The sequence below is a fragment of the Melitaea cinxia genome, chromosome 2 (genome assembly GCF_905220565.1).
Source record: "Melitaea cinxia chromosome 2, ilMelCinx1.1, whole genome shotgun sequence".
Lineage (NCBI taxonomy): Eukaryota > Metazoa > Arthropoda > Insecta > Lepidoptera > Nymphalidae > Melitaea > Melitaea cinxia.
The window spans coordinates 14,207,727-14,227,146 of record NC_059395.1 but is presented as its reverse complement, the minus strand read 5'-3'; the positions used below and the strand labels follow the sequence as shown (position 1 = coordinate 14,227,146).

Genomic DNA, 19,420 nt, shown 5'->3' with positions numbered 1-19,420 from the left:
TGCTAAAAGCTAATGCGAAATTTCGTTTTTTCGTTAAAAGAATTTAAAAAAACAGTGAATGCTATTTAAAAGCTATAGCCGTGCGAATAATTCGCACAAAACAAGTATAATAATTATCACTTTACAAAATGAAAAAAAAAGTAGACGTTAGTTGATTTGAAATTGAACAAAAAATTTACCCACCATCAATCATGTAGACGTTTTCAAATTAAAGCCGTCAGATGGCAGCATTGCTGTATTGTGTCTCTATATCTATATAGATAATTTTAATAATTAATTTACAAAAACAAAAGCAATTATAAATTTTTATTGTCTGTAAAATGATATATAATTTATGTGGATTAATTGTGACGTTTTTTCTAAAAAAGCAGGCAAACATCTTTAACCTTAGCGTGTTAATATAATTACTAGCAATACCTGTGCGAATAATTCGCACTAAATAAGTATAATACGTATATAGGACGCCGCGTTGGCGCAACGGTTACAGCCATAGATTGTACCTGTCGCGTTGGCGGTTGCGGGTTCGATCCCCACACATGACAAACATTTGTATTGGTCATACAGGTGTTTACCGTGGTCTGGGTGTTTGTACAGTCCTTGTGGGTCTCCCCACCGTGCCTCGGAGAGCACGTTAAGCCGTCGGTCCCGGTTGTTATCATGTACACCTGATAGCGATCGTTACTCATAGTAGGGAATATATCCGCCAACCCGCATTGGAGGAGCGTGGTGGATTAAGCTCTGATCCTTCTCCTACATGAAGAAAGAGGCCTATGCACAGTAGTGCGATATTACAGGCTGAAGCGAAGTATAATAATTATCACTTTACAAAATTAAAATTTTCTTATAAACAGAACCAATAACATTTTTTTGTTTAGTTGTTATCGCCGGTAAAGCAAGCAATTATCTATAAAATGACATATAATTTATGTGGAATTATTGTGAGGCTTTTTCTAAAAAGGGAGGCAAACGTCTTAAACCTTAGCGTATTAATATATATGATATCTAATACTATTAAACGACCTATTCTTATGTATATATATAATCTACTGAAAAAAAATACTGAAATATATATATAATCTGAATCTCGGAAACGCCTCCAACTATTTTCATGAAATTTAGCATGCAGGGGATTTTTGGGGAGATAAATAAATCTAGCTAGGATTTATTTTTAGAAGATGTCGTTCTATCCCAGGTTTTAGACAATGAAAAAAATGGCTACAATATCGTTAGAATACGAAGATAAATTTCGCACTTAATAAAGTAATGTAATAATTATAATAGTAATAATAGTAATGTAATGTAATAGCTCAGGTGGAAAATCTAAAATTTCCATATCGATTATTATTTTTTCTTTTTTTTTTTCTAATTGCACTCGTTATTTTTTATTTAACTACTTATATCGTAGTCTCTGAATTCATCTCACATATATTTTTACCGTTTGATGTTTTAGGTTCTTTTTCTATTGTAAATTTTCCTTCTGTAATTTTTGTTTTACTTTGTTCAACACTATTTGTATCATCATCATTATTGTTACCTTCAAAGAAAATGTAGTTATTCCAGTTAGTTTGACTCGTGTTGCTTTGTGTTACCCTATTGCATCTATCGCACACTATTTTATTTGCCCTGACCTACGTATCATTTTATACAAATAGCTTCTGTATATAATATGTAAGACGATTTATTGCTAAATCAATAAAATTCATCAAAATATTAGTATTGAAATAAAATAATACAAAAAAAATTCTACGTAATATTTTAACATTTTCTCGCTTATAACTAAGTTAATAACTCAACTTATACACTTATAATGCAAAAAGTCTTGTTTTTTTTCTATTAATTTAGAGATTTTTTTGTCAATTAGTCAACCAAGCTTCACATAAGACTACCTTTTTTTTTAAACTAGATTACAAAATTTACTTTAGTGTTAACAAAAATTTAAAGTAATTTAGTACTTAAGTAAATTAGTATTATAGTTTCATAAAACGAAGAATTTAATTAAGGTAATTGAAAACTCAAACGATAGGTACTAAGAAATTTGAACCATAAAAAAATTAAATCTAACCAATCAACAGATACAAAATTGGAAATCCCAAATTACGCTAACATTCCAGACAGTACAGCAGTTGAATACAGATGAGATAGCGGCACGGTGGAGATAAGGAAGTTGATCTGCACATTACGTGTGCCGCATTCTCCTCGAGATACGGTTTCACACATTTATGCGATATTTATAGCTCAAAAGTATAATTAAACTATTTAGCGTTTGTTGCGTTTTGTACTAGTTTTGCACATACTATAAGTTAAATATGTAACAAATGTAGATGTATGTAGATTTTCTTTAATAATAACAAAGAAGTTACATTCTATATAATGCTACATATAACAATAGCATGATGTTTTTTGTGGTTTTCCAGTTGTGGATAGAATAGATATTGTATAAACCTTCAGGATGATTGACGCAAACTTAAAAATGGATATTATAAAATATGTAGCGCAAGACTTTTGTTCAAATTATAGACATTTTTTTATTAAACGACATATATGGTCCGAGAGCCAGGTACAAATTCGCTCAATTATTTCCCCCCAATCGAAACTGTAAAATGCATTAGGGTTTTATATTATAAATATTGGCGACCGTCAGCTTTGACTCCGTGGGTGAAGTGGGCAGTGGCAACTTCCCACGCATGAAGAGAAAAAAAAAGTTTTTTTTAGTAATTTCCTCCCACTTTAAAATTTATCGAATTATAGTTTACCCAATATCTTGAAGGAAAAATAAAGTCAGCTAACAATGGTGGATTATACGTCACCTGGTTGCTTGAACATTAAATTTTTTTTTTTTGCAATGGTTTCTTCTCAACTCAAAATTTACCTGGTGATAGTTTATTTGTTACTATGAATGAAACTATTAATGTCAGCTCACTGTATCTCGGTGGAAAGGTTGTCAGCTGGTGGACTTCAATTACATCGACAAGTAATAGAAGTAGTGTCGACGAAAAATAGTCAAGTAAATGTGCATTATTAGAAATAACTCAAAAAATATCTCGATCAAATAAAAGTGGGACCACATAACAAACACACGCTTTCGATAGAAAAAAAGAATCATTATAATTGCTACACCCAGTAAAAAGTTATGAGGTAACACTTGAAACAAATATAATCGAATTGAGAACATCACCCTTTTTAAGTCGGTTAAAAATATGCTTAATACTTTATGTGTCCGTTATTGTCAGGACAAGGTTTGGATAAACGAAAACTTCAAAAAGTCTATATCATTATCAAGAAAAATATAAATCGTGGTACGAAGTTCGCCAGGTCAGCTAGTTGAAAAAAGGTATTTAGGAAATTTAGTATTTTAGAAAATAAAAAATATCGTAAAATAAAATAAATCAAACAAAATAATAATAATAATAATAATTCAAACTATTAAGTGAAATAAAAAAACATGTCTTTATTTATTTATTTTTGTCGACAGTATAAAATTACATAAATAATTTAAAAAAAGTTTACTAGTAATATTCTAGTTTTACAAACGTCATGTGTGGCGCGAACTTGGGGAGGCCTATGTCCAGCAGTGGACTGCGATAGGCTGAAGTGTGTGACAAACGTCATATTATACAGTCGTGTGACAGATATTACGTCACTTCCGTTATATATTTTTCTTACGGTTTTAGTATCACATTTTTCTCAGTTCGGTCGCCCAGCCAAATGTCAAGCCTGCCGTAAGGAATTTCGTTCCAATAAATATCTCTCATAAAGAAATGTCCTGCTCAAAATCTGGAGCAGCCTAAGTTGGGCTAAGCACCGACTTTTAATACTGATAAAATGTATCTAAACTAAATTTGAAAACTATAATTTATTTTCAAACAGAAAACAATGTAAATAAAAAAATCAATAGTAACTACTACTTTTTTTTATTAATGTTTTATATAAGATCAAACATCTTAAAAAAAACAAATAAACTTTAATTTTTTCCTTGAATGACTCTTCTTCCAAAATGCTTTATCATTTAGTACCAATGAAAAATTCATGTTGAAGCGTCGTATTTAAAATGAGAGTTGTATTTTCATTAGTTTTCTTTGGTGTATTTCGCAAGTACCAATAATCTTAATAAAAATGATCTAGAATTTTAATCTATATTTTAAACGAAAAGAAGTAACGATTTTTCTGTTTTATCTGTTTATAAGCAAGTACCTATAGTGTTGTTTTTTTTGTCTCAATCTTCGAGAACTTGAATTTATAACATAACTTTTAATTTAAGCTGATATTTTTCCTCAATCGTTACGACTTGATATTTAATCGTTTTATTTAACGTGCCATAGGAGTGGAAGAGCTAATAAAGCTTAATAGAGTTAAAATAGTCTATAGCTTTAAATTGTGTAAGAAAATTGTCTTTTATATTTAGATTTTAAGAGTTATTTTTTATTTAGGATAAATTACTCAAATATGTTCCTACCTGTGGTCTATTTGTAGTAGTAATAGCATCGAGTCTATGATAAATATAACTATTTAGGACTTAAAAATTTATTACATAATAAGACATGCAAAAGCAAATAATAATGGCGTCAATAAGTTTAGTAATCACCAAAGAAATCCTATTATTAACTTTGTTTTTTTTTGCACGAATTTAGAAAATGCAGTCTTTGCCCGCGATCAGCATGAAATTCACACCTTGGGCTCTTTTAGTTCAGATTTAAACAAAGACCAGATGAAAGAAGGTCCGAAAAAGATTAACTTTAGTACATTAATATATAAAATATATTCTATTGTTAATTGTTTATTTAAAAATGAGCACATAGAAAACAAACATGACGTAATGAGTAATGACGAATCAAATCATACTTCACCCATTTCTGACGATAACTCAAACAGTGGAGCGAATAACAAAAGCGTTATTGAAGATATAATAAAGACTAAAGAAAAAAATAAAACTAATGTAATTATTTCCAACAAATCCAGTGATCAATCTAATGAAATAGTTAATATAATATTTACAGAAACTAGTGAACACTATCCAATACCTGGAAGCTGCGACAATTACATTAGATGCCAGGTAAGTTTAATAACAAACAATTTCATGTTATGGACAAAACAGTATTAGTATTATAACTAACAAAGTTTAATTATTGTCTATTTCGGAGTAAATGAAGCGATTACAATAACAATCTTACGGAAAACTTGTCATGAAATTTACAAGTAATCTAAGTCCCAGCTTTTCAAATCAAATCAAATTAATCACCTTTTATCCCTCAAAATTGTTCTATTATAATTGATTCAACTTATAACTTATGAAATGAATACCATTTTAATTAAAAATTGCGTTTACCTTATATGTTTGGCGAGAATGAATTTGATGAGGTCTACGAGTATGTTTAACTGTGAACTGAAATAGGTCGAAACGATTTGCGTTTAACGGTATAAGTGAAATTGTAAAATTCAAATTAAACTAACTTTGAACTATCTCTTTTATGTAAGTAATGAAATGCATCTTATTATTACTATTCGATTTCAATATATCCATCACTTATCGTTGTGATCGTTTTGATGTTGTGGTGATGAAAATAGTGAATTGGATAATCGCCCGAAAAAAGTATTACAGTAGTGTATGAGTAGTAAAAGTACTTGACTAATATTTGTACGAATACTATATTATACTGGGCATGGTTAAAAAACAGATTTAGATACATCTGACCACGTTATCGAAGCGGACTCAGTTTAGCAACCACCCTAATTTAGTCGATTTATGTAATATTATTTTTATTTTATATAGATGCTCTCTGTCATGTGTGCGATATATGTAAAAATAGGAGGGAGATGAACTATCCACCACTACCCAGTGGAACAGCTTGAAAGTTTAAACTTCATTGTTTCTCCGATGTGAAAATACAGACTTAACCAGCTTTCCAACTGACATTTATACAGATGTAGTTTAGTTCGGTTCTTTAAATTTATTTTTATCAATATCAATTCCAGAATGGAAAAAAAGTAGTCAAACAATGTCCAAATGGTTTGCGTTACAATCATAACGTAAAATAAGATGAATATCCTTGTCAATATCCACCCAACGTAAAATGTTCGCCAGGATCATCCTTACGTAAGTTAACTAGGTTACTATAAATATACTATTCATATAAATAAATGTAATCATAATAATGTTCGCTCTCAAACGTTATTTTTCGAAGACTGTGGATAGGCTCTATCAGCGTCTCTCTGCCAGGAATAAGCTATAAAATTATCTTCATAAACAAATATATTTGAAATAAAAAGCATCTTAAAAATTATTTTGATGTTTTCAAATTAATATTTGTATAACAGTGGCTCACAATTTTACACTATATTTATAATACAATTAAGCAAATAACAACAATGACGTCTCTTTCAGAACCACCACAACTTAACGAAATATGTCCTTATAGATTCGGATACTTTAAAACTGTCGATTGTTTTAACTGCAGCAGTTACAGAATCTGTGAAAATGGCATTGGATACGACCACACTTGCCCTAATGGACTTGCTTTTAGTTCTTTGACATTTCGTTGCGAGTTTCCTGACAGAGTGCCTGAGTGTAATGTTGAAGGTATTTTAATCGATTTACTGAAAACCTTGTATTAATACTTTGCCATTGCTATTTTATTCTAAATATATTACAGTATAAAAAAATCAGGTTGAAATGTATGAATAACTATATTAACACATAAATGTGTGGGTAGACATATAATGCAGTTAATTAAAAGTGTGTTATTTAAGAAAACAACTATTAAAAAGTAACTTTTAACCTTTTGACCGCCGTAGTCACCTATACTTGACAAGGGCTCGCGAGTCTTGTGCGCCAGCGACGTCTATAGGTGACAAAAAACCCGGACCACAAAAATATTAAATAAAATTATTAAAAAAATATTTCTAGTATTTTAATTCAACATTTATGAAAATAGAATATCCCCGCAACATTTGAGTATAAAAAACAAGTCTTTTAGAGCTACACGTAATGAGAAACATTGAAATAAAAACATGCATTTTTATTCCACGTAAATGATATGTCCAGAACGCCGAAGTCGTCTATAGTTGACCGCTAGGGATGTGACGCAAGAGGTATAAATAAATAATAAATAAATAAATATTTACAACATACACACACGGTCATCTGTTCCTAAAGTAAGCAACTTAATGCTTGTGTTATAGGTAACAGCTGACTGGTATAGCTATTTTTTTTTTTTGAGAAGCATACATATAAATAATACACATATAGATAAATATATATTATACCCAGACTCGGGGTGGGAATCAAACCCATAACCTCCGGAGCAGAAAGCACCGCTGACCTGTAGTCACTACAAACTGCGCCAACGGGCTAGTCAAAATGGTATAGATGATTTATATATTCTTTATTGCACTTTAAAAAAAATCATAATTACAAGTCATTTTTGAAATTAGCTATTCAAAATTCAACTCAAACGTGTTATATTTTCTATAAATTATTTAATATTTGAATAAAACAAAAGGTAAAAAACATAAAACTATCATCAGCTAACACATAAATAGCAAAGGAATAAAAAATCAAATCAACTAAAATCAATCAAATCGCCATAATAAATCTGATATCTCAAATCTGGCGCATCTCTAGCGCGTAGTCATTAATCCGTTCTCTACACGCCGTTGTCAAGTATAGACGACACGCTGATGACGTCATAAGCGAATAGCGAGAAAACTAGTGAAGTGCAAGACGAGCGATACCTTAGAACATCGTCGCATTTTGGAAGGCGTCGATGATTTTAATAATATACAATAAAAAAAAAAAATTTTTTTTTTTAATCTAAGGTTAAGAGCGAAATTACGATTTTCTTTCTCATTCTCAAAATCATCTGGCAGTATCAATATCATCTCTAACCCCCACTCTCATAAAAGCTTTTTTTCTAAGACCCATGTCGTGTCGTGTGTCGTGAAATATTTGATTTGAAATATTGCTACTTACTCAGTACTGTTTTAGTACTATTTGCTACCTAAGCAAAAAAATATTTAACGCATGTAAATATTTCTTTTAAACTAAGGCTGGCATCGACCGCACCGATTATATTAATTTGCTTCATCGGATCAACTACTGAGTTGGGGATCAGTGGAACTATGGAACAGTGTCGATAAAAATTTGAATTCTAAACTAATCCGTGTGGTAACGCTTCGACCAATGACAGCGCGTAGGGACTCTTGAAAATCCGTAATAACTTTTTACTGGGTGTACCGATTTTGATAATTTTTAATTTTATCGAAAGCTAATATAAAAAACTATTTATTATTAACTATTATTATTAATGTTTATCATGTGGTCACATATAAATTTCATTGAGATCTGATATCTACTTTTTGAGTAATCTTTGATAACGCGTAGTTACTTGACTATTTTTTCGTCGATCTACGTTGTATTCGAGCAAACACAATTATTCTTGTTCAAAAGTTGAGATTTCTTGTCAAAGTACTTTATTTTTAGTAAAAAAGTTTAAAGAATAGGTAAATGATATTTTTTTTTTCATTAATTTTAATCATTTGAGACAATTGTGTGGAAAGTTAAAAAAATAACCTAAGTTTTTATAAAACTCGTTTAAAACGTTGGCCTTATGGGGTACTATGGAACGGGGCACAGTGGAATACTGTTTTAATGAACCTTAAATAATAAACTATTATCTAATAAGATAATAATTGTGTTTGCAGGCAAACCAAAAAAACTAACTTCAATTATATCGACAAGTAATATAACGTAGGTAGACGAAAAAATAGTCAAGTAAATACGCATTATCAAAGATCAATCAAAAAGTTGTAATCGGGTTTGGATGAAATTTAAATGTGACTACATGATAAACATCGGCTTTCGATTAAATTAAAAATCATCAAAATCGGTGCACCCAGTAAAAGTTATGCAGATTTTCGAGATCTCATTATAAAATCCTGGTTTCCTTAGCATGGTACTATACCGGGGTTATCTCCTTTCCAACAAAAAAAGAATTATCAAAATCGTTTCATAAACGACAAAGTTATCCCCGAACATAAATAAAAAAAATATAAAATATATATCGAATCGGTCGAATTGAGTAACCTCCTCCTTTTTTGAAGTCGGTTAAAAAATTACAAATTTGAATTAGGTTAATTTTTTTCTAAATTACTTTTCATGTATATATCGATTCGATTCGAAATCGATATATAGCCTGCGGCTTCCTTGCGTGCGACACAGCACGTCTCTAAAGAGAGTTTCATAACCGTAGGTCAGCTGCGCCGTTGTCGTCCAGTCGTGACAATGACGTCATGGCGATAGAAAATAGTGTTGTGCTTTACTACGATTATTTTTGTAATGTTTGTTTTTTATTTATGTTGTTGTAAGTATATATAACGAGTGCAAGATAACACAAGAAAAATATTAAAAAATAAACCTTCCTAGATTATATAAGTAGTCATTTATTGCATAAAAACATACAAAAACAAGTCACTGTGTGGTACTCGATAACGACTCTTGGCAGCACTATTTTTTTCGTAGGTATTTTTGTTTATTTTATGCCTTGGCGTACAGGGCACGGGAATGGTTTTGAGGCGTGGCGGTCAAAAGGTTAATGATCGAAAATTACGGTAAATATTTTACTTTTATGCGAAAAAAACCTACAGAAAGAATTCCTCTTCCTAAAAAATATAAAATTCACTTGTATTTTTATGTGACTTTTAAGATGTTTATTTAAAAGTTATATAATAATGCAAATAAATTTTATTAAAAGTTTGAAAAAGGCCTACGCAAAAAATACTAATTTGGTTTATCTGCAGACCATATTTCTGGTTGCCGCACCAGGTCTAGGTAACCTACTAGGTAAACTACTCTTTGAAACTAACTTAATGAACCGAGGTATATGTCTAAAAGATTTTGTAAACCTGGTTGCAGCATCAGGTCAAGGTTTCTCTAAAATAATCATTTTACTGATTATTGTATCATAATTATAGGAAGCGTTTAGTCATATAACCATATGGAAATAAAAACGAATACCATAAAATGGTAGTATTTTTTATGCCAAAAACACCTTACATCATTTTGGAAAAGTGTTGATACTCTTTAAATACTTAGTTCGAATACCTAGATCGATTCTTAACAAACGTAGCTAATAAGAGACTTGCTTCCATATAAAAAACCTCGTCAAAATCGGTCCATACACTCGAGAGCTGAGAAGCTACAGACAGACACAAAGACAGACATTGGCATCAAATTTATAACAACCTTCTTTTTACGACAGAGGTTACTAATCCAGTTATATCCAGTTATATCTACCACACAAATATTAAACATGTAATGTATTTAAAAAATAAAAATGTTCTATAAATAGTATTACTAGTTATGTAATTTGCTACATATTCCTCTCTAAGACCTTATATAATTAGATTATATAGTAAAGGTAGATAAATAACAAAAATTAAAAACATGTGATTTGTATTATTTTTTACACTCGAATTTTTCAGCGTACCTCGACTATCGGTGTCCGGAGATGCCGCCGGGCTTGAAAAATATCGATGTTCTAAGAGGATACGTGTAATTATTCAGATTAACCTAGTCAATTTATTCATCACTTGTAACTCAAATTTAATTCAAACAATTTGTTTTAGATTTTATACTGACTGCAATATATTTTATTCATGTATGAACAACAAACCTCGTCGTTTACAATGCGATGAGTATTTCGCTTTTGACGAGGGCACTCAGTCTTGCATTCCGGCACATTTTGTAATGTCTTGTACTAAAACACAAAAATTATAGCTTTCAGTGTTATAAGACGAAAAGCTAACGGAGAATACCTTACAAGAGATCAACCTATTATATTTACTGAATTTAAGGACCGACCTAAAGTAATTCTGTAATTTGATATTATTCTTCATCAAAAAATAAAATATAAAATAAACAAACAATAAGTGAAATTTGCTTTACCTTTTTCCCTTGTTTCAAATATGTTCTAAGTAATGTAATAGGTAATTATGATGTAAATTTATTATTGTTTTTAAAAAAAGGAAAATGGAAGGATGTACCATTTATGTTTAGGGCTAAGATTATTCTTTACAATCATGTTTTCAAAACCTTGTAAAACGTTGTTTTATATACCGGTTTATATACCGTTGTTTATATAAAACGTATATATACATATTGTCTAATCATGTTAGTGGTATAATCTTAAATATTAAAGTTCGTAGATCTTTTTTCTACAAATTCTTTATATGACTATTCGCCCAATCTCCCGTGTATAATATAGAATAGTTCACGTAATTGACATTTTCTAGCTGCGTCAGTCGTCAGTCAATAGACATTCCTTATCAGAATGATTCAAGCAAAATTAAGTAAGTTTGTTTTATTATTATTTGTAATCAAAGACAAAATTATTAAATTTGATTGAAGCACGAAACAGGAGAAAATATTCTGCTTGACTGAAAATGACACTCAGCAAACTCAAGTAGCTCCTCAGGAGAATCTGTGGTAGTTTGCAATGCTACTACTATTAGAGATGTCCACAGAACGTATTCAAAATTCATTCAATATTGATGGAAATGTACAAGTGTATAGTCATTTGTTTACACATGTAGTATACAAATGAATATACACTATTACTCAGCTCAGTAATTGTTTCCTTACTGAATGATAATACGAGTCACTATTCAGCCTGTAACATCCCACTGCTAAGCATAGACCTCTTCCTCCGTGTAGGAGTAGGATATAACTACGAGTAGCCATCTATCCATCGTTAATAGAATAATTTTATTTATCTACTCAACTTCAAGTACAATTATTTAAACTTGTAATGGATGACGCTTTATATTAGCACAGATATTTTTTTAAGTATTATCTATTTATGCATTAATTAAGTGCCTATTTTATTACATTTTAACCAATTTAAAGGTGGAGGTTCTAAATTCGATTGGTATTCTTTTATAAGTAAGGTTATAAAATGACACACTTCGATTCGATGGAGCTCAACAACCCAAGCTTCACATGTCTTAAATACTAAAAATTTATGTATATGAATCGACAGCGAGTGAGTTAAGCGAAAAGTGGTATTTAGTGCTAAGAAGTTAATGACTCATGAGTAATATTGTATCATGGACGTTTAATTGTTATGCATAAGCGTAACAAATAAATGCCTTGACACTTTCCACGGTAATTAAATCAGCTTTTCCTACATGCAAAAGCAGTTTATGCTACATATTTTTTCTTTTCAAATAAAGCGAAGACCAAACAAGCGAATCACTAAGCGAACATAATAAAATTATATTCAACCTTAGTGATCCTTTTTAACTAGTTTCTGATTAAGTTAAAAATAAAATTATTTATTCCTTCAGTCGGTGTATAACCTTGAGCGAGTAAAGACGCGTTATGTGCAAAATGTTGAATTCATTGTCACTGATTTGTATTTGTCTATTTAGTAAGTAATAATATTTGTTATTTATACTTACGTACTATTTGTTAACTGTCATACTCGTAATTATAAACCTTAGATAGGATTTGTTAATATAAATACTTCAATCAATGTTGTACTTAACAAAAAGGAAAAACCATACAAAGTTTTGCAACAAAAATATGCAAACTTTTTTTGTTAACAATCTTTTGAACTACAATTTATATTTAATTGCTATCACAAGGCTTATATTTGTACTAATTTCCTCGTAATTGTTTTAAGATTAGAAAATCAATTAAATTAATTAGTAAATATTCTATATATTCTGCCATATTTTTTAATATATTTACAGCCTTTGTAAATGGTCAGTTTTCTATTCAAACGACAAGCTATCTTAATATCATTGGTTTCGTCAAAAAGTTGGTAAGTGAAGATTCAGACAAAATTATAGTTTTTGTTGACATCAGCTCCCCTGCCGATTCTTATAAAGTTCATAAAGAAACACAAAGTATATATAATGACATCATGAGCAGTAAAGAAAGCTACAATAATACGACTATACACAATAATATAACTAATAAGGAAATCAGTAAGGAAGGTAATATTGAAATTAAAAGGTCTACTACAGAAAACACTGACAGTGATATAACAAGTTCTAATAAATCCAGTGATCAACCAGATGAAAAGAGCAATAAAACATGTACAGAAAACAATGAACGATATCCATTTCCAGGTAGCTGCGATAGATATTTTGAATGCAAAGTAAGTTCAAGAACTGCAGTTAAATAATACTGTTATTAAAATACCTCAATATTATAAAAATAATATTAAATATACTTACAGAATGGCACAGCAGAAGAAAAGCAATGTCCCGACGGCTTGCTTTACAATCATAACGTTAAGCTAGGTGCTTACCCTTGTCAATATCCCGTCGACGTCCATTGTCTTCCAGGGTCTACTTTACGTAAGTTGATGTTTTGACTTGAGTTTGAAAAAATGCAAATAGCTGTTTATACATTTGTTTAAATTATTTATTTGACTTAATATAAATATAAGTATGCATACTTTAAGTGTCTGGCATTTATACATTACTTAAAAGAGTAAAGTAAAAAAGAGTAAAGAGTTTTTTAATGTTTTAAAGTATATTACTACACCACTTAGTATAAGACATAAGTCAAAACGCAAACCTTTGTTTTCAGAATCACCGAAACCAACTAAAAACTGCCCAAATCAGTTTGGATACTTTAAAAATAAAAACAGCTATAGCTGCAGCAGTTTTGTGATTTGTGAAAATGGTATTTCTTACGAGTACAACTGTCCTGATGGACTCGCATTCAATACTTTGAATTACCGTTGTGAGTGGCCTGATATAGTACCGGATTGTGACGTCGAAGGTATTTTTTTATACTTCATCATTAATGGAAACCATACACTACAGTCCACCGGAGAGGTTTGCTTGTCGAGATTGATCAGTTTGTGCGTGGGAATAGTTCTATGCATCTTTTTTGGATCGGCGCAGGCGAACGACTCAAAATCGAAAATGTATTCTTTTTAATTGACCTGCGCAGGCCAATCTGCACAGGTAACATTTCCGGTTGACCTTAACGCTTATAGCTAACTCAACGTGCGTCTCCCACTTTTTACAGCTCTTCTCCGCTCTACTCCGCCCAGCTCCACGTAAGTGGAAACACGGAGTGCGTTAAAGAATCATAATTTCTAAAATAGACACCAAATAATATTTTATACAGTACTCTTTTAACTGCGTCTGCCCAAAACAAAATAGTGACAAATACGATTCTTATTAACTTGATACTTATACGACACTTGATCCTATCGCAGTCCACTGCTGGACATAGGCCTCCATAAGCTGGCGTAAATTAAATTATTAACTTATTAATTCAATTATTAACTTTGATTTATATTAAATTGACTAGCTCGTTGGCGTAGTTTGTAGGCTCTGCTTTCTGCTCCGGATTGCTGGTTCCCACCCGAGTCTAGGTGTAGTATTTGTATTTATTACCCGACTGCCAAGGAAGGGTTATGTTTTTCGCGCGTATCTTGTATGTATGTATATTTGTATGTAATATTCTTTACTACCTCATATTTACAGAACCACTGAACGGATTTACATAATTGAGGTATCGTTAGGTTCGTCTTAGCTGCCCAAGTGTTCTTAGATAGGTGACATTAAAAAAAATCAAACATGGAGGCTGCGCGAAGCCATTGTAGTTAATGAAAAAAAAATTTTTTTTCTCGAATACTACAACATGGGTATCAAATTGAAGGGCACAATACAAGGATTTTAAAAAGGTATATCATGATTATTATTACCGTAATACTAATAAAGAAATACAATATCAAAGTTTAAAAAATGTGGACTTTGCTATTTCCCACGCCTATACCATGCCAAACTCGCCTCCTAGGCGACGATCAACTTCGGGGTGTAGCCTTTCTAATAAAATACAGTGGTTAAAAAAAACATACAATTAAAATTACAAATAAAAATTAATAAATGTCACACCAATTTACAATTACATTAATAAAATCAATAACAAATACATAATACCATATACAAACAAATAATTTTAATAATAATTTCATTATATTAAAACTAATAGTTGTTGACTGAAGCAGTCACCTATTTGCTAAAGGTCAGGCTTACATTGCTTTGAGCAGAGTGAGATCTTTCTCCGGGCTTGCTATCAGTTCTCTTGACCCTAAAAAATTACTTAATCAACCACATGATGTAAACTGTTTTAATGAATTGAACCGATTACGTAATTTGTCTGACTAAAAAGACATAAATAAAATAATAATTAAAAAAAAAACAAAAAACCCGCCTGCGTGAAGAACAACTAATAAAAAATCAACTGAAAAAGCTGGAACAAGATAAAAATTCAATATGCACACAAAGTCAGCGAAATAAATAGAAACAATATCAAACATTTTGTGCTGTACATTTAAAATATATTAATACGGTAGTCCTTCGAAACTTTATGCGACGTCGTAGATAATATGCAGTCGGAGGCATGAAATTGAAGGATAAGTCAAATCATTCTCTCTTTGTGCATGTCTCCGACTGCATGTTATGTACGACGTTGCATAAAGTTACGAAAGACTACCGTATTAATATATTTTAAATGTACAGCACAAAATGTTTGATATTGTTTCTATTTATTTCGCTGACTTTGTGTGCATATTGAATTTTTATCTTGTTCCAGCTTTTTCAGTTGATTTTTTATTAGTTGTTCTTCACGCAGGCGGGTTTTTTGTTTTTTTTTTTTAATTATTATTTTATTTATATACGTATTATTTCTATGTATAATAACAAAATAGCTATAACAGTCGGCTATTACTTATAATACAAGCGTTAAGTTTCTTACCTTAGGAACAGACGACCGTGTGTGTATGTCATAACATATTTATATATATATATACAGGGTTACTTGTAAAACACCAGCATCCTTGCAGGACAAGATAGCTAACATTATGTACAACAACATTTGTTCTACGACTTTTGACATAACTCAATACATTAATTAAAAATAATTTTTTAAGCTTTTACTGTACTGTCCTAACATTTGTAAGTCTATGTTTCATTGATTCGTTCATTATCGAAAGGACGACGCGACGCTCGCGCGCGCATGCACTGCTAATAATAATAATAAATAACACTTTCTCTGCCCGATAATTCTAGTTAATAAAATAATTCAAGTTAATAATATAAATTGCTTGGTGGGTTTGTAGGCAGTATCACAGTATGTATGTCGCAGTGACTTAGGTAAATGTGTATGTAAGTTAGCTATCTGAATTCTGAACATCCAAAATATGTGAAAATTATTAACTTAGCTTATTATTATTCTTTACCGTTTACTAAAGTTTAATTAAACCAAATTAATATTAAATATTGGTAGCTGGGTATTATTCACTTTTCATTGTTTAATGCAGGCGAATTAAAAAAGTGGAATCAGCGTATTTACAATAATTAAAAATAAAAAAATAATTGACAATAAAATAATATTTACAAACTAAATTCCTATTACCTCTACATCGCGCACATAGCGTTCAAAATAGTCACCATCACAACCAACACACAGACCACACCTAAAAATCAGCTGTTCACAAACACGTGCTAACACTTCCGAATTCGTTTTCATTTGATAATAATCATCCTCATTCCTCACCATTTCCGTGTATTCGACATTAGAATAGCAGTACGCCATGGTTATAAAATTACTTTCGATCGATCGATACGAGTAAAATAAATACGAGTGGCACACAAAATCATATGACGCGGGCGCATCAAAGTCGCCGCACCGACTGCTTCGGCTAGCGAAATAGTTCAAGTTCAAGGGCACTAGCGCCGCTCCGGCCCTTCCTTCCCCCCTCACATTCACGCCCGCAAGTAGTAACTGTTTACCTAATATTTGGGATGCGCGTAGAGTTTATAACATTCAAACGGGAAATTAAATTAATATTTTTTTTGTATGAAAGTAAAATCTAACAAATTATCAAAAGTCATAGAACAAATGTTGTTACTTATGATGTTAGCTATCTTGTCCTGCAAGGATGCTGGTGTTTTACAAATAACCCTGTATATATATATATATATATATATATATATATATATATATATATATTATGTGACATAAAATATTTACCAAAATTATGCAACATATAAATAATTGTAACCATACGAAATAACGAAAACAATTTACATAATTTCAGACTTCCTCAATTATGGTTGTCCAGAAGAGCCGAAATCAAATAACATGAACATTTCAAAAGGCTACAGGTAACATAAAAAAGACGAATTAAGCAAGTAATGGATTAACTACTACTAATTACGAACTAGTGCTTAGTTAAACATTTAAACATTTTTTTCAGATCTCCAACAGATTGCAGAATTTATTTCTCTTGTAAAAATAACAAACCTCGTCGTTTATTTTGTGATGAATATTTTGCTTACGACGAGATGGCTCAAACTTGTGTTCCGGCTTTTAAAGTGAGAGAGTGTTCAGACCAGCAAAGAGATGAAGCTGGCCAATTTATAGCACTTAATTCAAATGGAGAATATGTAATACTTGGTAGAGACGATTATGTGGCAAACAGATTTGAAGACCTCAGCTTTGAGCCGAAATTCCCAAGAAAAACTTAAAAACAGCTTAAAAACTCTAATCTCTGGACTCATAAATAAAAAAATCGAAGTCATAAAATAAATATGTATCAGAGATTAAAAATGCTATGTAAGGATTCCTTTATCGTTTCACTTTTTATTTGGCACAATAATAATTTATTACACCAAAATTACAAACGCGTGCCAGATTTTAGTCAATTTGACGCTACCTAATATACATATATGTACATTCGACGACGCGTTAGCGCAACGGTCAAAGACTGGCCGTTGACCGTTGCGCTTGCGGTTGTGATTTTGATCACCGCAATTATCATACATTTGTATTGACCATACAGATGTTGACCGCGGTGTGGGCGTTGTGTATTGTGTGTGTGTCCGGAATCCCGACACAGGAGCAAAACCTAATGGGGGGCGTTAAGTGCGAATTGTGAATCGTAATATCTAAGTCTAATTAAAACTTAAAAACAATAATAAACACTTCATTTAGTTTTAGTCCGTCAGAAATTATTTAGGTTTTCTACAGCGATACCACAATAACCTCAGGCGCTCCTAGCGGTCAGAAATTCCAATGAAACGAATAAATTACTAACACTTATGTATGAATCACAAACAGATACTAGGTATTGTTATTCAACGGAAAAGCTTACTTACTTGTTTGCCTTATCCTATAATTGCAAAAACAATCAATTCAAATTAAAAATTAATTTGGGATTAAATAATTATATTAAGTTCATTTAAAATTCATTCATTCATTCTGTAGGCTATGTCGGTATTTTCGTTCTTTCGTGGATAGTCTCATTTCTGATCCTATCTTAGAGAGATACCTCAAGCATAGCCCGTTACATTGCACGTTGAGTGACTTGAAACTTTGAGACTAGTCCCTTCGTCAGTATCCACGTCTCGACACTGTATGTTAAAACAGGCAGAACGTATTATTACTCAAAGATTTTTGTCTTCGGGCATTGTGGAATCTTTGAAGTGAAGACTCGACGAAGCCTGCAAAACACCGTCCACCGTCCACCACCTTCCTTCTCGTAGTTGTTGCGGCCTATTTGGCTGATATGGCCTAGGTAGACATAATCCTAAACAACTTAAAAAAGGGTGCCATTAACCGATACTAGTCTCAGTGTGACTTGGTTGTTAAACATAACTTTTGTTTTGTCCGGATTTATTTTTATTCATATGTTAGGAGAATTCGTTGGGGCTACCCAGCATTTGACCTGGCTCCTCCAACATCCCCGCAAGATGACGACGCCGTCGCCGAAACGAAGGTGAGATACGTATTCGCCATTGTTGATGCCCCCTCCCCCCATCCAATGTCTCAAAAATTTCCTCCAGCGCAGTGGTAAACAGTTTTCACAACTCCACTACGTTGTAAGTACATCTCAGTACCTCGATATATCGCCAGTCAATATGAAATATCTATTTTTATAAAAAAATTCTAAATATTTTTTTTGTCTACTTTTTGTATTTATAACGAAATCATCATCATCAACATCGGTCCACCCAGTAAAAAGTTCTGTGTTACACAAAAAATGAGAACTTCCTCCTGCTTTGAAGTTGGTTAAAATGTCTCTTAAGATATAGTATTACCAGCGATATAAAGCTATAAATAAACATATGAAAACCACGCAGTAATGCTGCGGCCAGAAGTGAGATGTACATATGTATAAAATATGCTTACAATATAATGAACTACTCGTAGGTATAAATCTGTCCGTCAACCCGCAATGGAGCAGCGTGGTGGAGGGAGGCCTATACCCAGCAGTGGGATGTTACAAGCTGAATATTGATCGTGATCGAACTATATAAAAATTAAATTTGTTATAACACTTATATTTCCTTAATCCTTTGATATTAAGTAAAGTTGTTATAAGAGAGCGCTATT

The 19,420-nt window shown here is 31.5% G+C and overlaps 1 protein-coding gene and 1 long non-coding RNA gene across 2 annotated transcripts; both read left to right on the top strand.

Annotated features, from left to right (window-relative positions):
• The first annotated feature begins 10,508 nt into the window (after positions 1–10,508).
• Positions 10,509–10,929, top strand: LOC123660847. The gene is made up of 2 exons (XR_006744258.1): positions 10,509–10,546; positions 10,621–10,929. It is a non-coding gene; the product is annotated as an uncharacterized LOC123660847 (long non-coding RNA).
• A 1,407-nt stretch (positions 10,930–12,336) lies between these two features.
• LOC123660836 (protein obstructor-E-like) lies at positions 12,337–17,651 on the top strand. Its single transcript, XM_045595870.1, has 6 exons — positions 12,337–12,422; positions 12,748–13,157; positions 13,239–13,359; positions 13,595–13,789; positions 17,124–17,190; positions 17,283–17,651. Exons 1-6 carry the CDS (start codon positions 12,374–12,376, stop codon positions 17,551–17,553), a joined length of 1,113 nt encoding a protein of 370 aa, XP_045451826.1. The 5' UTR covers positions 12,337–12,373; the 3' UTR covers positions 17,554–17,651.
• Positions 17,652–19,420: the final 1,769 nt, after the last annotated feature.